The sequence below is a fragment of the Dermochelys coriacea genome, chromosome 9, assembly GCF_009764565.3.
Source record: "Dermochelys coriacea isolate rDerCor1 chromosome 9, rDerCor1.pri.v4, whole genome shotgun sequence".
Lineage (NCBI taxonomy): Eukaryota > Metazoa > Chordata > Testudines > Dermochelyidae > Dermochelys > Dermochelys coriacea.
This window is the reverse complement of record NC_050076.1, coordinates 4,568,801-4,590,009: the sequence shown is the minus strand read 5'-3', so window position 1 is coordinate 4,590,009 and position 21,209 is coordinate 4,568,801. Positions and strand designations below refer to the sequence as shown.

Genomic DNA, 21,209 nt, shown 5'->3' with positions numbered 1-21,209 from the left:
AAAGCAACACTTTCTTTTTTAAAACAGTTAAATAAAAATCCATTATCAAACTTACTGGAGAGCCAGAAAATAAAATATTGGGGGATTGCTGGCTAGAAGATTGATAATGATTAGGTAATTTTCCCAAGGTCACACAGGAAGTCTGTGGCAGAGCTGAGAATTGAACAAAGAAATCCTTAGAGCCCAATGTGCTATTTACCAGCCTTCTTCTCATTTGAAGACAAAATCAATTTCGTTTCCTCTGGTGTAGAATAGTGCAACTGTGCTTAAGGCTCTATTGGTGTTGAAATCATAACCATATTTTGGGGTGTTAATAACATGGCTGTGAAAACAAGAAAGAGAGAAAAGCGCTCCAGGATCAAACTAAGTAATCTTAAGTGATATTAATATAATGTACCCACTAATGCTATCACACTGAGAATTTAGATAATACACAGCTATAAAAATGTATAATTCACCGTAGTAATCGGTTACTTTCCAGTCTAACAACCAGCATGCCATTACGGGTAGGGGTGCGCAGTGTAGTGTGGATTGTTTCTTCTGTTTTTCATTGTTAGCATTTGTCTTTTTGTTTTTATTGGTGTTTTTGTCTTTTGCTTGTGGTTTTCTCTGGGTGTTTTGAATGCCACATTGTTTAGTGGGGGGAGGCTATTTTAGCTGAGTGAAATATACTAAAGAATAATTATAAACAGAACTTTCTCATTTATTGAGTGTTCTCCCCCCCCCCCAGCCTTTTTCAGTCGGAAATGTACAAAAAGTGTTTTTTAAAAAGGAATCGCTTTGACTCAGATTGTGTGAGATGAATCATAACCCACTTTCTCATCTGAGAGACGCAAGAAAAAATTCCAGCTCTGCTGTTGGTGTCAGCATAATCAATACGGAGTGCTTGTCAGAGGCACAAAAAGGAGGGGGAACATCAGAAGAATGAAAAGAATCAAAAGCGGTAGAACTCTCTCATTTCTTTTTCTCGAGCCTGCCAGCGCATCACACTGGCTCGTCATGTCATCCATGGAGAACACCTGCCTGCAGTCAGTGTTTTCTTGGCTAAGACGCAAGGTTGGGATGGGCATTCAAAAGCCGTGCGTTGGCGGTCCAAACTGGTATTCAGATCATGAAACCCCGCTTCAACACATCTGTATGTTTCTGAATGCTGCCCATCAGTCAAGAACACAAAGTCATCTTGACTTGCAAAACACGATTTACCTTATCAACCATCTTGACTGCGAGAGCGCTCTATGTTGGCTGATTGGAGCGTGTATGGCAAACATGAGACCCTGTGATCTGCCAGCTTTCCAGTCCAGTAAAGGAAAACAGAAGACAAACTTCAACTAGTAGTTGAATAAGTTCAATAAGACTGAGGTGGATGTGAATTTAAATCATGAAATCAAGTCTGATTCATTATGGATATCCTTAATTTACGAATGTGCTTGCTCGTATTAGCATTTTTTTTTCATTTGTGTCTCTCCTAAGCTCCAAGCACATACAAATGTTAGAGCCAGGAATTACTACTCTACTTACACGGGCCAACGATCTTAATGTTTCATAGAGAGGGCTCATTGACGGTCAAGAAGGGCATTCCACCCACCCCAAGCATAGCACTGCACAATTAAGTATATGATAGAGGCATGCTTATAGGCATTCTGGGGATAAGGAAGGAAATCTTCCACCCAACTCTTCACTGTGCATTAATGTACAGTAGAGATGATAGATTTAAGTGTGCGGGAGGAGGGTTGAACCATCCTCTGCAGCATCAAATATTGGTCACTGCTAGAGGTAGGCTACTGAACTTGGTGGACTAATGGTCTCAAATGCTCTAGGCTTAATTCACTTCTCAATTAAACCATTTTCTTTCCTGGACCCAATAATGGCATTAGCACATCCCTACAACGCACCTAGTTGTGAAACTGGAGCTTCCATTTGCTTATTTTTATGAATCAAACCCTGTGTTCCATTCATCCAGTAAACGGCACTATAACACAATTTCCCCCATAAATGCTGGTTCCAGACACTACCTTGAGAGGTTAATAACTTGCTCTGTAGCAAACACATGTTCTGATTCTGATTACACACGAGTGAACAGACAGAATAAATGATTTGTAGCTGTTTATGTGAGGGCAGTTTTTGAGGACCGCAGTTTTTTTTTTTTAATCTTTTTGCATTATATTTTTGGCTTTAAAAACCCACTGTTTGCTGAAACGTCAGTATTCCTTCCTCATCTGCATGCCCTGCAAGGGTAATTCATTCTAGCTGCTGCCCCCTAAATGCCATGTTCAGAGGAAGCCTGCTTCCTTCACCCTGATGTGCTCTAATGAATGAGTGGGAGTGAGCCACAGTACCAATGGGCCTCCCCTTTCTGAATGTGGTGATTGTTTCCAAAAATCAGCTTTTACATTTGCCATTGAGCCAGGGGATGGTGACTAGCTGGGCTCTCCTTAGGGGAGGCACAGAGTGACTGCTGGGTTTGATACTGGTGTAGTACCTTTAAGACTTGTTAAACTCTACTGCATTCTGTGTAATATGTTCTTTGATGACAGCGCACCCGCCCAGGATGGTTATAATTCCAGTCACACATCCATCACCATGCTATGGGCTTCTGTTTGTCATTTCTTCTCGCAGCAGAAGCTAGTGAGACTCTGAATATTTTTCTTATCAGGGAGGGATTGGTGCTGGGGGAACTGCTAGTGAGAGAGATACTGGAAAGAGGACTTAGTTTGACCAGCCAGAACTTCAGGTGGGTTGTACTGGCTGCATCAGAACCCAGCTTGCTAAGAGATTTCCTTCCTCCCTGTACTCCGTCACAACAGTTGTGATCATCTGACACCCTCTGCCTCTCACTCCCTTTTTGATACTCCCTTGCAAATCCTTACTAGATCTAAACCATCTTCAGTGGTGCCGACTCTCCGGGGCTGTTGCGGGCGGGGGAATGAGTTAACAGTGACTGCAGTGGAAGCCAAGTTAGGGCAAAGCTTGGTGCTTTTGCAAATCCCATCCCATATCTTTATGGTTATAGCTTGTAGACCCTAGGCTTGATCAAAACATCAGTCACCAAGTACTACATGCATCTGTAATTCCCCAGTGGTTGCTCATTCAGTAACACCCCTACTGGCACCGAACCAGTCATAACCTCTTCCTCTATGCACATAGTATTTCTAAATATAGGGTTGTTTTTTATGTTCAGAAATATTGTCTATTTTCTTTGCATAGAATAGAATAGAATAGAATAGAATAGAATAGAATAAAATAAAAAGGAAGATAAAATCTGACATGTACATTCTGGATATGCAATGCTTGATGCACCCTGTACATAATATCCCTCATTTGGAGGGGCGGGGGCAATCATCATGGATACATAAGGAAGTAACACAGGAGGAAGAATAGCCATTTGCCGTTCTGTTCAGTATGAGCAGAGGATGGCCACTTCATTTTTATGACAAATTGCTTGCCCCCGATGGCTATGAGATATCCAGAAATGGATTGTGGATTCTCAGGTCTTGTCTACACAGGAAAGTTGTACCAGTTTAACATACTGTGTGATTGTTAAACTGATTTAGTTAAACTGGTGCAAGAAGCTGTGTTGACTTTCTTATTTCACTTTAAACCAGGCTTAGGTTAAATTGATTAGGAACTGGATAAATGTACACACAGGTTTGTCTGGATTAAAAAGTGATTTAAGTTAAACCAGTGCAATTTCTGCATATCCATAAGGCCTCAGTCCTGTTCCTAATGTCACAAAGTCCCTCCCCCAGTGAACAGTAACTCGGCATGGCTTTGTCCCCCTCTAGTGGCTAGGCCACAAATAGAGTCTTACGGGTCTGCTACTGCCTCTGGACCTGGTCTGATAGTTCAAGCAGGAGGGACGCTTGTGCATTTAGATCCAGAGATCCTAGGTTTGAACTCCACAGGCAATCCACACAGAGGCGTTGTTACACGGTAGTTGACACCTTTGTTGGCAGTCTCAGCAGAAAAACTGTGAACTGAATTGATAAGTAGTGACCTACGGTCCCTCGAGCTAGGGATAGAGGCGTGCTGGTGGTGCCGTGTTAGAGAGCTGACTCAGCCCATGCTGTCCCTGGGCTGTGGATAAACAGAGGGCTTCATTCTCTAGAGCCATCAATCCAAAATCTTTTCCCAAGCAGGGCATTTGCTTTTAAAATAGAAATGGTATTTGTAGGCCAGGCTTGACAGCAGTAATTGGATGTGGGCAATTTTTTGGGAGACAGGATTAGGGAGGTAAATGGATCAGCAGGTTGGAAACAGAATGTCTGTACTAGCTAAGAAGAGGGAACACCCAGATACCGTTGACAATACACAAGATAACAATGGGTAAGATGAGCCTGGAACATAAAATGAGGGGGAAGGAGTCAGTCGTGCATGGACAATGTGTGATGTACTTGAACTGGTTCCTACAAAGTGACCACACCAATCCCAAAACACGTCATGCAATGTATAGTAAATACAATGTAATGTGTGAATGTAGGTAAAGGAAGAGGTTTACTGTGTAATTTTGGATGTGCGGTACAGCCTATACCCACCGCCTGCGCTTGAGTCGGATCAACTCAGTGTGGCTTTGCGGTATGCCAAAGAAGGGAACCTAAGTGATGAGGCTGGAGCCGAACTGAGTTCCTGGGGACCAAGTGAAAGAGACTTAGAGGGAGCCCCAGCAGTATTTTGTAGGGTGCCAATTAGTCTCCAGCTCCCAACTTTCTCTCTCTCTCTCTCTCTCTCTCTCTGCATTGCAGACACTACTTCCACCAGGGTGGGGCAGGGTCGGGGTGGGGGAGCGAGAGAGAGGGAATTAATGTGCCTAAGATCTGTCCAATTTTGCATAATTGCTTTTTGCACAATTGCTAGCAGTGGATTAAACTTTTTATTGCTTGCCTCATTTCATGAAACAATAGCGTGACCTTTAGGATAAGAGAGGATGAGAGACCTACCTGCAGCCCTCCAGAGGACAAAAGTTCAAGGTTTTTACAATCACAGCACTGAGACATAGAGTGGGGAAATGATCCTTCAGGAAATGTGAGATAATTGCCTCTGGCCCTGGACAATTGCATGTGTCTAGAAGAATGGAAACCTACAAGAATGAGGAGCATCTCACAGGCTGATGACTTGGAGCACAGCCCAGCTGGGTCATGCACACACTCTGGGCTGCATCATCCGCTCATGTGTGTTGGTGAGTGTGGCTCCATTGATTTTGGTGAAGCTGCACCAGTTTACATCTCCTGAGCTGGTGATTTGGTCCGGTATATCTAGAATAAGCTCATTTGAGAAGCAAGGTGCCATTGGCTGCCTGCCTACACTTTAGGGGTGGGTAGAAGGCAGACAGTGTGGGGGTTAGTGCTGCAAGGTAATGAATTTAACGAAATTAATGGGTAGCAGGTTTAAAACAAATAAAAGGAAGTTCTTCACTCAGCGCACAGTCAACCTGTGGAACTCCTTGCCTGCGGAGGTTGTGAAGGCTAGAACTATAACAGGGTTTAAAAGAGAACTGGATAAATTCATGGAGGCTAAGTCCATTTAATGGCTATTAGCCAGGATGGGTAAGGAATGGTGTCCCTAGCCTCTGTTTGTCAGAGGGTGGAGATGGATGGCAGGAGAGAGATCACTGATCATTACCTGTTAGGCTGACACCTTCTGGGGCACCTGGCATTGGTCAATGTCGGTAAACATGATACTAGGCTGGATGGACCTTTGGTCTGACCCAGTATGGCCATTCCTATGTTCTTATGTAAGAAGTTTCACAGGTTTTCTTTGAGCAAATGTCCCCTGATTTTGCTTCTCTTTTGGCTAGCAATATCCCCTGATAACCGTCGGAGCCTGGCCTGCCGCTATTCATAGGAAGAGGCTTTTGCCATATCTCAGATAAAGAAGTATCTTCCCAAACCGTGGTCAGCATTTGAGTCTGTTTCATCCCATCTGTGCCTTGTAGTGGAAAGAATGGTTCAGTTTTCCTTTTAAGTGACATTGGAGTGATGAAACCCAGACAGATGAGCCCCAGGCTCGGGTCAAGCATCGCAAAGTTTGGATGCAGATCTAAACTAACTCGAAAGCAATGGCAACCCTCTGTTCTAGAAATTGGATTGGAGTCTTCCCAGGAACTGACTTACGTGCTGTGTTTGAGCTTTTGATCCATGCCAGGGCCGAAAACAGGAGGATTGTGGAAAGGAAAAATTATTTACAAATAGACAAATTTAACCAAACTGTTTTGAACCTCAAAACCCATTTGGATCGTGTGAGTCATTGTTTTATTTAAACCAAAATGAGTCTCACTGTGCTTCATTTTCTGTTTTGGATACAAGTTGCAACAAGCCATAACTTGTGCCTTTCTACCACATTGCTCCACCATGTACATTCTGTGTAGGCTGCGTGTGCTGTAGGGAGATCATTTTTAAAATGCTTTGGAGAGTTATTGGTACTATTTTTCCATCTGCCTCTGCCAGTAAGCAGGCTCCCTTCATACCAACAATCCAGCTCTCAGAGGAAGATACAGTTTTAGCAACATCAAATAACTACCTTAAAAGAACTTTCTCTCCAAAATGGTGTCATGGTTTTAAGGGATGGTGTCTCTGGCTCTTGCAGTAATAAAACCAAGTGGTGTGTGCCCCTTTCAGGAAGAAAGAGCCTCCTCTTTTCCATTGAACAAAGCTCTCAGTTCTTGCACTAACTGGTAGTCAGATACTGAACCTCAAGCCTGGGTGGGAAAGAAGGAAACTGCTATCTGATGTAAAGAAAAGTAAAGGCAGCTGTTTGGAGCTGCTCAGAAGTTTGGAGTGACAGAAGTTCGGCCCAGGGGAAATGGGTTAGTGTCAGAGTGCAGGTCAGGCACTCAAAGGTGCACAATGGATTCAGTTTATCACCTGGGCAGTGTGTAGGCAGAAATGCATCATACACCTGGCATTGCTGCGTGGATTCCTGTTCAAAGGAGTCAGGTGTCCCACCAAAATTCAGTGGGGCTTGTGCATCCAACACCCTTAGACTCCTTCAACAATCCCAGGCCTGAAAGCCTTGGGTGGTTTGACAGCCCAGCAGCAAACTTCTGTTGGAGTCTCTTTTTTTTGACACCTTCTTCCTTTCTCCCAGCTTTTGCTCCCTTGTTTTCTGTTTAGCAACATTTCCTCGACTGCTCCTCCCCAGGCAGGCATGAGGCAGGTTGGCAGACAGGAGCAATTGGCAGAGCGAGAATCTCTGACTCAAAGTTTCACATCTCCTACTCGTTACCAGGCTTTTCCACCTCCCCACGGAACAGAGGACACAGCACACTCTGCTTCCTGCCACTGGTCTGCCCAACAGTCTGGCAAGGTGGAAGCAGGCTGCTGAGCACCAGCTGGAATGCAGCCAGGCCGGTGGAGAATGAACCATGTCCCTCAGGAACAGCAGTGCTCCAGTGAGCAGTGTGAAAAGAAAAGGAGTACTTGTGGCACCTTAGAGACTAACAAATTTATTAGAGCATAAGCTTTCGTGAGCTACAGCTCACTGTGTGATTTTGGGGGCTGGCTGTGAGTCTGGGAGAATGCTGACAGCCTTTGCCAGGAGGAGATGAAATGATTGGCTTGGGGAGAAAGGGAAAGAGCAAGGGGCGGTTTTGCAATATGGAAACAATTACAAATAAGCTCTTGTTGTTTGTACAGCACCAAGCACAATGGGTCCTGGTCCAGGACTAGGCTCCTAGGTGCTACAGCAATGCAGATAATAATAACTCTGAGTAACTTCCATTAGGTCGCTTCTGGGTAAACAGTAGAAGTCCATCTGTTCCCCACTGTGGACTGAAAAGTTGGTATCTGTGTCAGTGTGTGTTGTGGCCAGGCTGATGTGTTCTTTTTCACCTGCCCAGCGGCTTGGTTCTCAGCTGAGCATCCACTAAGGGGCCCGGGTTTCTGTCTGAATTTGGAACACCTGTATTTTGGGGCTCAGAGCAGCTGGGAATCGGCACCTTTTGTCACGACCGGGATGTGGACAGTCTGGCCTAAGCAGGTAGGACCAGGAGTCAGGCTTAGTGGTCAGAGCAGGAATAGGGCCTGGTAGTTGGAGCAGTAGTTGGGAGTTGGTGGTAAAGCCCAGGGTCAGAACCAGAGTCAGAAACTAGGAGTCAAGCTGAAGGACAGACCCAGGGTCACAAGTCTAGTCAGATATCATAGCTGGAGTCAGAGACCAGGAATCAAACCAAGGGTCAGAGTCAGGGGCCCGTGGAATCTGTTATAACAGCAGGCCCGGTAGGGTCTAGTTGCAGAGGCAGCTTCCTGCTTAAATAGTGCACCTGGACTAACCAGATGTCACGGGAGATGTTGCCAAAAGGGGTTTCTGTGAGCGGCACTTCCTGTGTTGCTTAGGCCCCCCGGATTTACAGAGTATTAATTGCAGGTCTTCCATGGTTGCCTGGTGGTAGAGTGGAAGTGTTTGTCACCCGGAGCCCTGCAAACTGGGGTTGTTGCCCTCCGGTTCCTTACACATTTGGCCTCTAGGAGTGGGTGGGGAGGGCTGCAAGCATTAGTCGAGTATTAAATGTCTGAGGAGGAGGTGACCTCGTTTGGCCTCAGAGTTTTGTATTGCATTGCCGCTCCCACATACAAGTGGGGTGGGTGTAGCATCCCCTAGAACCACCCACCACTGCTTCTACCAGCAAGTAGAAACACCTTGAGTTACTGCATCAGAGCGCTGAGCCAGCACCTTTTGTGTACAGCTGTGTTTGGCATCCGATGGGAAAGCCAGAGCCCCACCCAGCCCCCGCCTGCGTAGTGGCTGGGACTTCCGTCACCAAACCAACAGAAACGTATTTTTGTGGCTCCCAAAAAGAGGATCCTGAGATCTTGTCTAGAATTTCAGAACAGGTCCCGCAGACCAGGGGAATGCCCAGAAAGTCACTACCACCCCCGGAGGGGTGGGGGAAGAGAGACTGATTTCCATCACACACTCTGCCCTTTGTTTTCAGCACGAGTTTCAATCAAACCTTTTAGATAGACATTTGTTTCTCTATTTGTGTCCTTTCTGTTTCAAGAGTTAAGTCTCGCAATGATGATTTTGAAAAAGTAAGTGCAAAGGAATCCATCTCAGTGGTTGGTACTGGAGTTTCAGAGCCATTCATAGGAATTTACAGGCTGGATCAAACATAAAGTCCATCAGTATCCTGTCTCTGACAGCAGCCAGCACCAGCTGCTTCGGTGGAAGGCATAAGAATCTGCCCGATAGCACTGATGGGATAACTTGCCCCCAAGAACCTTTCCTTCTGAGTAAAGCCAGATGATTTTTTTTTTCAGCTGAAATTTTTCTGTTGGGTGGAAATGCAGATCTCGCAACACTGTAACATTTTATGAATTCGTGTCAGTTTCGCTGAATTGTTTCAGCAAGGTGGGGAGGAACAAAACAAAAATCCAAAGAAAAGTGGGAACATTTCATTCCAGTGTTTTCTAAACTAAACATTTTGATTTTAGGGGCCAGAATAACTTTTTGTGATGAAATTTCCTTTGATTTTACTTGGTTTTCAATGCAAAATCATTCTTAAATGATCAATGACCCACTCCACATCAAACAAAATGTTCTGTTCAGCGCAAAGCAATTTTTTGTTCGCCAAAAATTCCAAAATGTTGGTTTGGGGTTGACTGTCAGCAACCAAAACCTCCATTCTTCACACAGCGGCTTAAGCCCTAAGCAGCAGCAGATTGTTTTTCATCTGAGCAATCCTTTCTGTTGAAAATATTTATTTGTCAATGAAACTTTGAAGCAAACTTTCTTTCCTTTTTTTTCAAACTGGAAAAGGGAGATGGGGAAGTAGAAAGTGAGAGGAAGCGTTTTTTTTGCCCCACCTCCACTTCCTCTCACTTTTCTTCCCCCATCCTTCCTCTGTTTCTGGTGGGGGTGGGGGATTTTTTTTTAAAGTGGGCTTTTTCCAACCTAATTTAAACAAAAAAAAAATCATTCTGGAATTTTACAGTGCAAAACAAAGAATTACATGAAAAAAAAATCAAACAAAACAAATCTTTCCTATTTAATATTTTTCATTAAACATATTTGCCTCTTTAAAATCCGCTCAGTGTATATCCCATCTAAAATACCCATTCCTTTTTCATCACCTGGACACCAGTTTCAGTTCAGGCTAGATCAGTAGTGACCAGTGTGTCACAGGTGGCCTCAGTCCCTCATAGCCCTTCTGGAAGTAGTCATCCCTTGCCAGGGTTAAGGCACATTGGTAATGCACTGTAGGGAAGCTTGTTCTGCCAGTTCCCATGCTATGGCTGCTCTGTGGGTAGAGTGCTTTGATCTAATCGGGCACATTCATCAACATTAAAGGAAATAAAGTACGTCTTGCTCTATCCTCTGCAGTCCATGATCAATCAGCAAAGGAGGTTTCCTTTATTATTATTTTTTTTTCCATCTCAAGATGTTACACTGAGGCTGTAATTCAACCACTTTGCAAATGGTAAAACATCTGCCCCCAAGTGAGACAATACAACAAAAACCAGAGCCTGCTGCAAAAAGTGAGCATTAAGTCAAGTGCTATAGAACATCACTGACCCCCACTGGGCTTGGAGACCCATTGCAGGCTACCAGTTTCTGGGGACTAGCAAATAACCAGTTGGGCACAAGAAAACAATCAAGTCTCCTGTGTTGCAACAGGTACCTAGTCAGTGCTGGGTCATCATCAGAAGCTCAGATCAGAATAGCCCCTAGCTTTGTGGGAAATCCAGGTCCAAACTTTTCAGGTGGCTCTCATGATGGGAATCGACTCAGTCAAACCCCAGATGTGGACATTAAGAATGCTCTAGTCCTCACCTGACCTTTGGAGCTCGGCCCTGTCATGGTTGCAGCAATTTAGGAAAATTACTTTGGACCATGCAAATGCACTGTATTCTGATTAGTAAAACTGATGGGATAACCTACCTTTGAGCCTTTTTGGTGGGAGCATGGAGAAGGGAAGAGTTAGGTTCAAGGGGTTTTTCACCAGGCATAAGAGGCATTATTGCAATCCCATTGTTCCAGGGAGCACAATGGGTTGCTCCCTCATAATGCCTCCATTAAAAAAAAGGAGCCAGGGAGCAGCTTCCCACCCTACTTCCTCTCAGAGCTTGCCCAGGCACCCTGGGGTGACAGCACAGTTTCGCAGGAAGTACATTCTTCATGCCTACTGGGGAGTTATGATCAGGTTCGTATCCACTGAGGCAAATCTCTCCTGGAGCACCTTGTACTGCGGGTCTGTGTAACAGTGGAGAAAGAGATGGCCTTGTTGATAAGGCACTGGATGGGGCCTCAGAAGACCTGGCTTCAATTTCTGTCTTTGTCACAAACTCCCTGGGTAACCAGGGGCAAGTTGTTGACCAATCTGAGCCTCAGCTCCCCATCTGCAATAGCATTTACTCCCCATCTGCAGTGTGGTGAGGATTAATCCACCAATGCTTCTGAGTTGTTCCAATAGGAACAGTGGGTGAGCAGCATGGGAAAGTCTCTGAGAAGATATCAGGAAGGCTTAGAGACAAGATGTGTGATGGTATCTTTTATTGGGCCAGCTTCTGTTGGTGAGAGAGACAAGTTTTCAAGCTCCACAGACCTGAAGAAAGAGATCTGAGGACTTGAACCTTCTCTCTTTGACCTACAGAGGTTGGTTCAATAAAAGACATTCCCTTCCCCACCTTGTCTCTCTCATCTCCTGGGGCCAACACGACTGCAACAGCACTGCAAACAACAATGAAACTTTAGTAAGACGAGGCCTCACCATTGCCCTGCATTTGCTGATAAATCATTAGCAGTGTGTGGGCCGAGACCACCAAGGCATATTGGAAATGTATCAGGTTTGCAGATAAGTGAAGTGAGATAGCGAGGTTGTACTGTGGTTAGGGGATGAAAACAAGGAGCAAGCTTTGCTGTTACTGGAAGTGGTCAGAACGGTCATTGCAGAGACCTATGCATGAGGCGTGCTCTGTAGTTGAGATAAAATAAGAGGACTTAGGAAAGTAGTCAGTAATTAAATCACAGCTTTTGATTTAATTCATGGAGTGTTACAAACTTGCCTCGAAGCACCAAGCATCTATGAACGACGCGTGTTCATTGACATCTGCCGAAGCAACGAATTAAGATGAATCTGTCTAACATCCAAACATTGCATGAGACGACCGATGTGTCTGACCTGCAGCTGTCAAATGGTGAAACTTCACTACAGTGCTCCAGCACAGTGAGTTCAATGCTAAGGGGTGAGTAACTGCCACGAAAGCTGCGTCAAAAAACAAAAGAGGACAGGTGGCGGGAGTAGAGGGACGATGGGAGAATATCATATAATTTAATTCACCCTATCTGGCATTTAGGTAAATCATCTATCAGCTTAGGTTAAACTGTCTGGAAAATCTGAGGCCAAAATTTGAGGGAGCCCAGTCCTGCTTCCTGTAAAACCAATGGCAAATCCCTCGCAAACTCCAGTGGGATTAGGGATTATTACACACGTTACAAGGGCAAGACTTTGAGAAGTGACTAGTGAATCTGTGTGTCTGGGGTTTTTTTTGTTGTTTGGTTAGCAACACCGAGCACCTATCCTCCAAATAGTCTCTTTTAAGGCATCTAAAATCAGGCACCCCAGATCCTTAGTCACTTCTGAAAGGCTTGGCCCCAAATTAGTCCAGGAGTAAAAACTATAGTGTTGAACCACAGGCAGGGCTGAGGTATGAAACCAGGTCTGCTGCAGTGTTGAAAAGAAGAGCGAATTCATGAACCTGACCATCTGCCAGGCTTGTTGGGAGCTCAAGTTCACTAGAATCCAAGGGAGAACGCTTCTGCACATCTGGGTTAGCTCCTCCCCAGGGTCTGCTGCGGTGGGAATTCCACCTGGGAAAAGGTTATGGCAGTGCAAGTTGCCTACAGCCCCATGCCACCAGCCTCCAAAGCGTTGGCACTAGCTTAGGAGAGGTCATGGCCAAGGCACCCTTCCCTAGCATAACCCCTTTTGGACAAGCACCTCCCTTTCCTCAGCCAGATGGTAATATTTACTCTCTTCCAAAGCAAATCTTCCCCTCCTGTCAGCTTGGGCAAAATCAAGGAGCCTGTTGTGTGCATGGCCAGTAGAACGTTAACTAGAGCTCCAGGAGTTCTGGGTTTTGTTTTAAGCTCTGCCATGGACTTGTGCAAGTCTCTCACTTCTGTTCATTAAGGGAGGCAGTGTGGCCTAGTGGGTATAGCGCTAAACTGGGACTTGAGAGCCTGGTGTTAGTCTCAGCTATACCACCGATGTGCTGGGGGACCTTGGGCAAGTCGCTTCCCTTCTCTGTACTTCAGTTTTCCCCATCTGCAAAAAAGAGCTCATGGTAGTGCTTGCTTCCTTTGAGAAGTGTTATATGGTAGAGCTAAGTCGTAGTATTAACCTCTCTCTGTGCCCCGTTTCTCTAATTCTATTGGGGGTAACTATGCCTACCGTGCATGGGGCTGTGAGGATTAACAGATGTTTGTGGAGTGCTTGAAAACCCTTGGATGAAAGTCATTGGAGAAGGGGGGAGGAACCTTGTTATTTTGTTGACTTATGGTCAACGTTGCCCTCGAAATGCTGTTTTCGCGTCAATATTTCTTCATTAGGAATAATGATTTTTCCACATCCATTGCCAGCCGATTCAAAACTGTCCAAAAGGCAGATGTGTCATGAATTCCTAAAACACACTTGCTGGAGAACTCCTAAGCAGAGATGATTAGAAAAATAGCACTGGGGAATATACCAGGGTCTTGAGAATGCCAGGGTAGCTTTTAGCTTGATATTTGGTGCAATGTATTTACATATGAAAAATACTGTAATACAATTTGGTAAGGCAATGTATTCTATTTCTTCTCATTTGTATCCCAGCAGCAATGAAAACCAGGGAGGACATTGGGTTGATCGAGGGAAATTTAAGTGTAATCAATAAGCATCAGGGGATGTGACCTTGTTTTGATTAACTGTCGTATACTCTACAGTCTATAGGCATTTCTTTGAATGCATGAATTTAAAGCCTTTTGTGGGTGAAGGTCCATGTGTTTTCTACTCATTATTATTATTGCTATTTATATGGTTTTGGCTGAGTGCTGTACCCACAATGAGAGACTGTCACTGCCCCCAAAAAACTTACCATCTAAATAGATAAGACAGACAAATGTTGTGTTAGCTCCATTTTACAGATGAGGAATGGAAGTGCAGAGATATTGGTCCAAGAGCACAAGGCCATACTGGCTTCATGGCAGAAGGGTGCTACCCCCCTCTTACCATGCTAGAACTGCTCGGGTGTGTTCTAGACAACAACAGATCCTATTTAAAAGAAGGACCGAATGTTGGGTCGTTTCATCATGGTGACTGGTTATGGTTGTGTTCTAGCATTCCTCCCACTCACACTGACTAAAGGAAGAGACTTCCCGTAATTGGGGAAGAGGCGCACAGGGACCCGTGCGGGCTTCTCCCTCAGTCATGTCAGGTTAGGGGGAAAGTGAGAAAGCAGCAGCTTCCAGGAGAGATCTCCTAGCAGTAGTAGGGACAGGGGATGAGGCTCAACTGGGGCTTCCCTCCACCTCCCTGGACCCAGGTCATAATACTCCAAAGTTTTATGTAACTGAGACCCTATTTGGGTTCAGTTAGGAAAGTTACAGAAAAAAAGGCTGGGGCTATTGCTGTCTACCAGTTTCCACTATGAAACTATCAGCCATGGTGGCACTCACTGTTGGCAGCTCCTCAGAGAACTCTCAGTGCACCAGACTGAACTCCCCCTAAAACCTGTCCCTGAGGCCCATTGTTTGGGGCACCAGGAGGGAAGCATGCCCTGATGGTGCTGTATCTGCCATGTACATTGGAGAACTCCAGGAGTGGCTGCCAATACAACCCATTTCATCAGCGCTGGGGAAAAGAAAGCTAGAAGGAGGGGAAAGAAAATGATGATGCTGCAAAGACCCATCTTGGTGAAGTTTAATGTTAATTTTGTCATTTGTCTCTAAGCTGCCTTTAAAGGGCTGTCTGTGTCTTTGCCTCTGTCGGAAGCAACTGGGTCACGTTGCTCTGGGTTGCCATTGTAATATGCCACCCACTATTTTCCTCATAAGTTATTTTTGTAATCGTGTGCAATCTGTTTGTTCTCCCGAGTTCTGTGTGCCTAGCCTTTCATGGCAAGTAATGCTACTTGGTCTCAGGTATAGACGTTAACTAGATTGTTGCAGGCCGCGGGAAAATAGTGAGAAAGGAAACATGGGGTCTTTAATTTGAGGTGAATCTAACCACAGATGTGTTCACAATTAACCATGGTCTTGTGTGATTGGCCTGCAGGAAAATACACCTTCATTCTTTGTAGCCACAATGGGAGAGAGTGCATTATCTGTCACGTGGATTGTGTTTTTTCTTCTCAGAGGCTGATTGTGCCCTAGAGGTTTCAGCAAAAAACAGGCCATAGGCTGAATGATATTCAGCGCATGCAGTCTCCATTGACTTCCCAGGGGCTACAGGTATTCAGCTTTGGTCAAAACCAGGCCCAGAGGTGGCCAGTGTTTTCAGGCATGGAGGCCTAGAGCTGGGATCCTAAATCTGTATTTTGGCATATGAGTAAACAGAAATGGCTCGGAAAAGTAGCCTGCAAATAGCTTGAAAGTGACGCGCTGGCTGGAGAAAGAGGTATATTCCAGTGCATGGGAACTGGCTGAATGATAAATGAAAGAGGGGGGAAAATTGGTTGCTGGATGTTCCGTTCACATGTTAACAAAGGAAACTGAGAAGTGTTTGCACAGAGGTTACATTACTCTGGGTCCAAGTGCCTCATAAAAACGATACCGGATGATCACAGAACGGCACACAGGGGAGGTTAAATTCTCCTGGAGAATAATCCCCCTGGAAGAACACTGTGTGAAGTAATACACTCATGGCTTTCAATTTCATGTTTTATATGGAGAGATATTAACTGCTCCCCAGACGTCGCTTCCTATTACAGCAATGCTGCGTAAGCGCTTTGGATGAGACCACTGAGCACTCTTGGCCTTGTCCACCCGGAGAAGGGAGGGGAACGGGGGCCTCAGTCATGTCATAGATGAAAAAGACCTCTTAGTCCATTTCATCTGTCTCATTGCTGCAGCGAGACTGATGCATAGTCCTCGCTGTTAGGAAACTTTTCCACCGCTTTCTTGCCATGTACCTCACCCTAAATTACTCCTCTCCCAGTATGGCAAGGGACGTCCGTGTAAGAGGAAGCATAGCGAAGTGGCTAGAGCACGGGGCTGTGAATCAGGACAGCAAGCATGAATGATCTACAAAGCTAAGCTTTAAGCAAAAAAATCTATTTATTCCCCTGTGACGGGGAAGAGTTAACTCCGCACTGTGGGCAGAGGAAGCCACGCCCCCACGTCCCTACCGGGCATGCTCCAGGTGTAGCTGCAGTATAAGAGAGAGCAGCCTGGCTTAGTCTGGGCTGACTGCTGGAGCAGAAGGATGCTTCTTACTGGCTCCTGCCCAGGAACCACTGGCGCCCCGGACCACAGAAGCCAGAGGTCCAGGGCCCATTCAGTACCACACGGGACAGGATCTCCCCCACCCCGTCACATCCCTGCAGCTGGGCTTCTTAGCATGCTCCTATCTGCTCTCTGACTTAGAGTATTCCCACCGGGTTGCTCAGCGTGTAAGCTCTTTGCGGCAGGGTCTGTATTATGTGTCCCTTACAGTGCCAACTACACTGATGTAACTTCACAAATAAGAATGATTTGGATTCCGTTCCAAGCTCTCCTAAGAGATCTTAAACATCACCTTTCCCCTCATCCTGGAGTGTCGTAAAGTGCCTTCCGCGCATTATGGACTGAAATGCCTTTACTTGCTGCTGAAAGGGGCTTGCCCAGCACAACAGCCATTACTGTATGGCAGCAGCATGCACAAGTTTGGGACAGGCAGTGAAGAAGCTGTAAGCACATGGTATTAATGTCATCATCTGTTCCATGCACAGCAGTATCACAGTTCAGCCACCTGGACAATTGAGCAGGTTGTTTGATTTTTTTTTTAAGCTTTACAGATGTTTTTATTTTTAAGGCAGATACACACACACACACCACTAAATTAGTGCATGTTTTGTGACTGGGTTATTGAATTATTTGAAAGGCCATCTTTCAACTGAATGTGTGATACCATTTGGACAGCTATCTCCTGGCCATCATCCTGCTCTCTTTGCGTAGCCTTCGCTTCCCTAGCAACCATCCCGCTCCATCTGCCAAGTCCCAAATTCGTGATGCGATATCGTCCCACTGTTCCCTTCTGCTCCCCCACCTGTCTATCTAGCTGTCGTCTCTTGTGTTGTATTTAAATTGGAAACCTTTTAGGATGAGGACCGTGATTTTGTTCTGTGTTTGTACAGTGCCTAGCACCATGTGGTCCTGGTCTGTGACTGCATTCTCTAGGTGCTACAGTAATACAATTGATAAATAATAATGTCTGACAAGACCCAAAATGAGGGACACAGAAATTATTCATTTAGGAAACTAGATATGTCCATGAAATCTCCTCTAGTGGGGTAGAAACCTAAGCTTCTGTAAATTAGGGTGACCACGTAGCAAGTGTGAAAAACCAGGACACTTTTGGGTGGGGGTATAGTTGCCTATATGAGACAAAGCCCCTAATATCGGGACGGTCTCGATTATATTGGGATGTCTGGTCACCCTACTGTAAATCGTTATTGCTCTGTTGAACTCTGTGGAATTATGCTGATTTTCCCCAGCTGAGAACCTGGCACTATCTCTGTTCCATAATTCTGCATGTCTGAGCTAAATCATTATCAATGCTGAATGCTAGCGGTGTGGAACATCAGTAATCAGCAGTGTGGAACATCAGAGCAGGACTGAAATGAGCAATATCTCTCGGAGCTGCGCTTTTCACTGCGTTGAGTACTCCCACCTTCCCCTTTGCAGCTTCTGTACCACAGGCTTCTGTTTGGAAGTGCCCTTTCTCATGAGCTAAGCAACTTCACTCAGGCTCCCTCCCCTTTAAAACATGTGTCCCACAAAGCATTTCTACATCAGCCTCTCCAAGCCTGGTCCGTCGTCCGTGCCTGCCCTGATTTGTCTCTGTGTGTGCGCCCTGTATTGTCTGTTTCTGTAGAACTGTAAGCCCGCAGCATGAGAGATTGCTGTTGCAATCTCCCTAGCCATTCAGTCCTTCATTTCTTTGCTGCAACCCCCACCAATGGTGCTCACTGTGTTGGCAGTTCCTGTTGTGAGAATGCAGGGAGCTGCATTGAGACTGCTCACGTAGACCGCCAAACAGCCTCCCTTAGGTGACGAGTGTTCGTCCCCATTGGTATGGGCTGCATTCAATGCAATGACATACAAGTGAAAGGCACCAGAGCCTGGGGTCCAGCCCCAGAGCTATCTGATCCTCCAGAATGTGCAAATCTTTTCTAGGCATGAGATTGTTCTTTGCGGCTGAGGGCAGGAATTGTACATGACCATGTTGTGACATTGTACCTCAAGATAGCACCTGTAGCCCCCATATTCATCACTTTGCGATGATTATGATGTCTCTTCTCCTCTCTTCCCCCCAGGCCGCTGTTCCCGTTGCGGTGAGAATGTTGTTGGGGAAGGCACTGGATGCACCGCCATGGACCAAGTGTTCCACGTGGAATGTTTTACCTGCATGACATGTGGCAACAAGCTCAGAGGCCAGCCTTTCTATGCGGTGGAGAAGAAAGCGTATTGTGAACCCTGCTACATTGTAAGTGCCGAGGCTCATTTTAACAAGAATACAAACCAACAGTTTAGACATCTGCTGATACTCCCCTCTCTACTGTTGATTGCAGCATTGCCTTACAATTAATGGTGAGCAACTCAACTTGGATAGAGTAGAAACAGACCCATCCATGATGTTCTGAAAAAGTTTAATTTCCCACCCCCTTTCCCTCTTGTGCATGATTTCTGGTTTCCATCCAAGCCTTGAAACAAACATGCCAAAAGAGAGAGAAGTTTTTCTTGTGATAAACTTAGCCTGACTGGGAACAGAAGTAACAGCACTCTTAGGAGAAAGCCCTGTTCCCAAAAGCTTTCCACTGTAAGAGTCCTGATGCTGAAGTCCTTGTGTCAGCAAAACTCCCACTGAAGGAGGGGTGAGACTGAAGGATCCCAATGTAATTTTGCAACCCCACAGGATGATAAAAGCCGCCGAATAGCATCCAAACTTTAGGCCCCATCCATTGCTCTTTCAAATCAGTAGGAGTCCATCCATCAATTTCAAGGGCCTTTGTATCCAGATGCCTTTTGATGTTTCACCAATCACCCATTAAAGTATCTGCATTTACCATGCCCTGATATTTTGACAGTTTGGGTGAAAAAAATAGTTATAATCTCTGTATTTAGAATAAGTAAAACTGCAGAATATCGCTGAAAAATTCTATGGAGACCACTGAATTATCCCTGTGTAGATTTCTCTCTAATTCCTAGAACCCTTTCTCTCAACACTGACTTTTGTCAAACATTGCTCGGTTATATTTATTCTCACTTAATTGCAAGGTGAGGCTACAGCCATGGTAACTAAATCTCTAACTTCGAGTTTCCTTTGCAAGCTGAGGAGCCTGTTCTTCAAGGAGCTGAGTGCCTCCCGTGAAATGCTGAACACCCTACATTCACACTGATATCAGGGGGAAATGAGGGTTGGACGCTTCCCAGAATCAGGCATTCATGACACCCGAAATCTGAATCCCATTTGTTACTTGCTAAAAGCTTTAATTCCTCAGTTACATTCTTTCATCACTTTTTATTATTTATTATCATTACTACTTCAGAGTATGGTAACAATGCCTCATTATTCCTTGCCATTGCTACATGTCCTTTGCAGTGGGATTATTGCTAAAGTGTTGAATGCAATAATGAAGGATTGATGCTGCCTTATTTACAGTGGCAATGGTGGGATGGTCCCTGTTAATTGGCTCTTAAAAAGTAAATGATTTTTTGATTGAATATGTGCTTTTAAACCATTTCTCCTTTTAATGTTAGCATTAAAATTATTGTGCCATCAAATTTTTAAGGTTAATTTTGTGGCACATGTGTTGGCCCTTGGGAGGAGACCGTAGTTCATTGCGAAGTGTGTCACAATGCATTGCACCAAGTGTTTTATATCACTGAAGTTAAATGTCTCATTGACTTTGGGCTGGGATCTGCTAGTAGGTTAATACTTTTTTTTTTAAATCAGGCATGATTTCTTCACTGCACATCTGCTTTAGGCTGGGAGAAAATCTGCATTAGCTACTGTAATAATGGGTTGAGATTATTTAATCCCATTACTTATACACTTCATTAGCCTGAGTGAATTGTTGGCGAGGGTTCAGTAAACTTCCTACGTTGGGAGATAAAAGGATGAGAGGAAAAATACAGAAAGATTCTGTTCCTCATCTTCTTTCAAATTTATCTTCTATCTTTTTAAGGGATAAAGCAATGACAATTGCTTGGCTGCATCTGCAATAGTAAATTCCACACTACAGCTTTCACCACAGAGGAAAGGATAAACTTTTAATTTTTATAGCTTCTTTGAAATGATTAGGCAAAAAAAAGTGTCCTTTAAATATTCATCTACACAAGCCACAAAAAAAGAAGCTTGAAGGCCTGGCATGAAACACCCCTGGGAATCCGGTCTCTTGCTGATGTGAAAACAACATTAATGGAGTTACATACCCATAGCATTACATAAATAGGGGCAGTGATTTTAAACATCCAGATGGGGAAACTGGAGCCAAAGCTTTGACACCTGATTCAGCAAAGCTCTTAAGCATGTGCCTAAGTCCCATTGTCTGAAATGGCACATAAGCGTGTGATGACTTCAGAGCCTACGTGCCATTTCAAATGTGACTCCGGAATCCAAGTCTCCTTGAAAGTCAGTTTCACATTATGTTCTTTGCTGCGTTAGGGCCTAAAAGACGTGCCCATGGCTGCACAGCAAATACATGACTGAATCAGGCTTAGAAAGTAGAGGCCAAATTCTCAGCTGGCATAAATGGGCATATCTCAGTAGAGCTACCCCAATTTACGCCACCTGAGGTTCCAGTCCCAGGAATTCTTGGCTTCTTTTCCAATACTCAAACCACTAAACATGCTGCCTCTCTGATATGAAAGAAGACAAAAAAGTGTTTGCCTCATCCAGATTTATAGACCAGGAACTGTTCGCTCTTCTGATAGTTCGCTCTGAGTGACTGCACCATGCATGTCTGCATAGTCAGGCCACATGCAAATAAAATGAAAGTTTTTGAACAATTAAAAATTGGCAAATGTTTTCTCTGTTT

At 44.8% G+C, this 21,209-nt stretch overlaps 1 protein-coding gene across 6 annotated transcripts in view; it reads left to right on the top strand.

The window, feature by feature from the left end:
* Positions 1-21,209, top strand: part of LOC119861738 (LIM domain containing preferred translocation partner in lipoma) — a 523,166-nt gene that overhangs the window by 442,504 nt on the left and 59,453 nt on the right. For all 6 annotated transcript variants that reach the window (XM_043491737.1, XM_038417228.2, XM_043491736.1 and 3 more), the window contains one exon: positions 18,486-18,655. In XM_043491737.1, the coding sequence (XP_043347672.1) occupies positions 18,486-18,655 (170 nt within the window). The remainder of the gene's footprint in view (positions 1-18,485; positions 18,656-21,209) is intronic.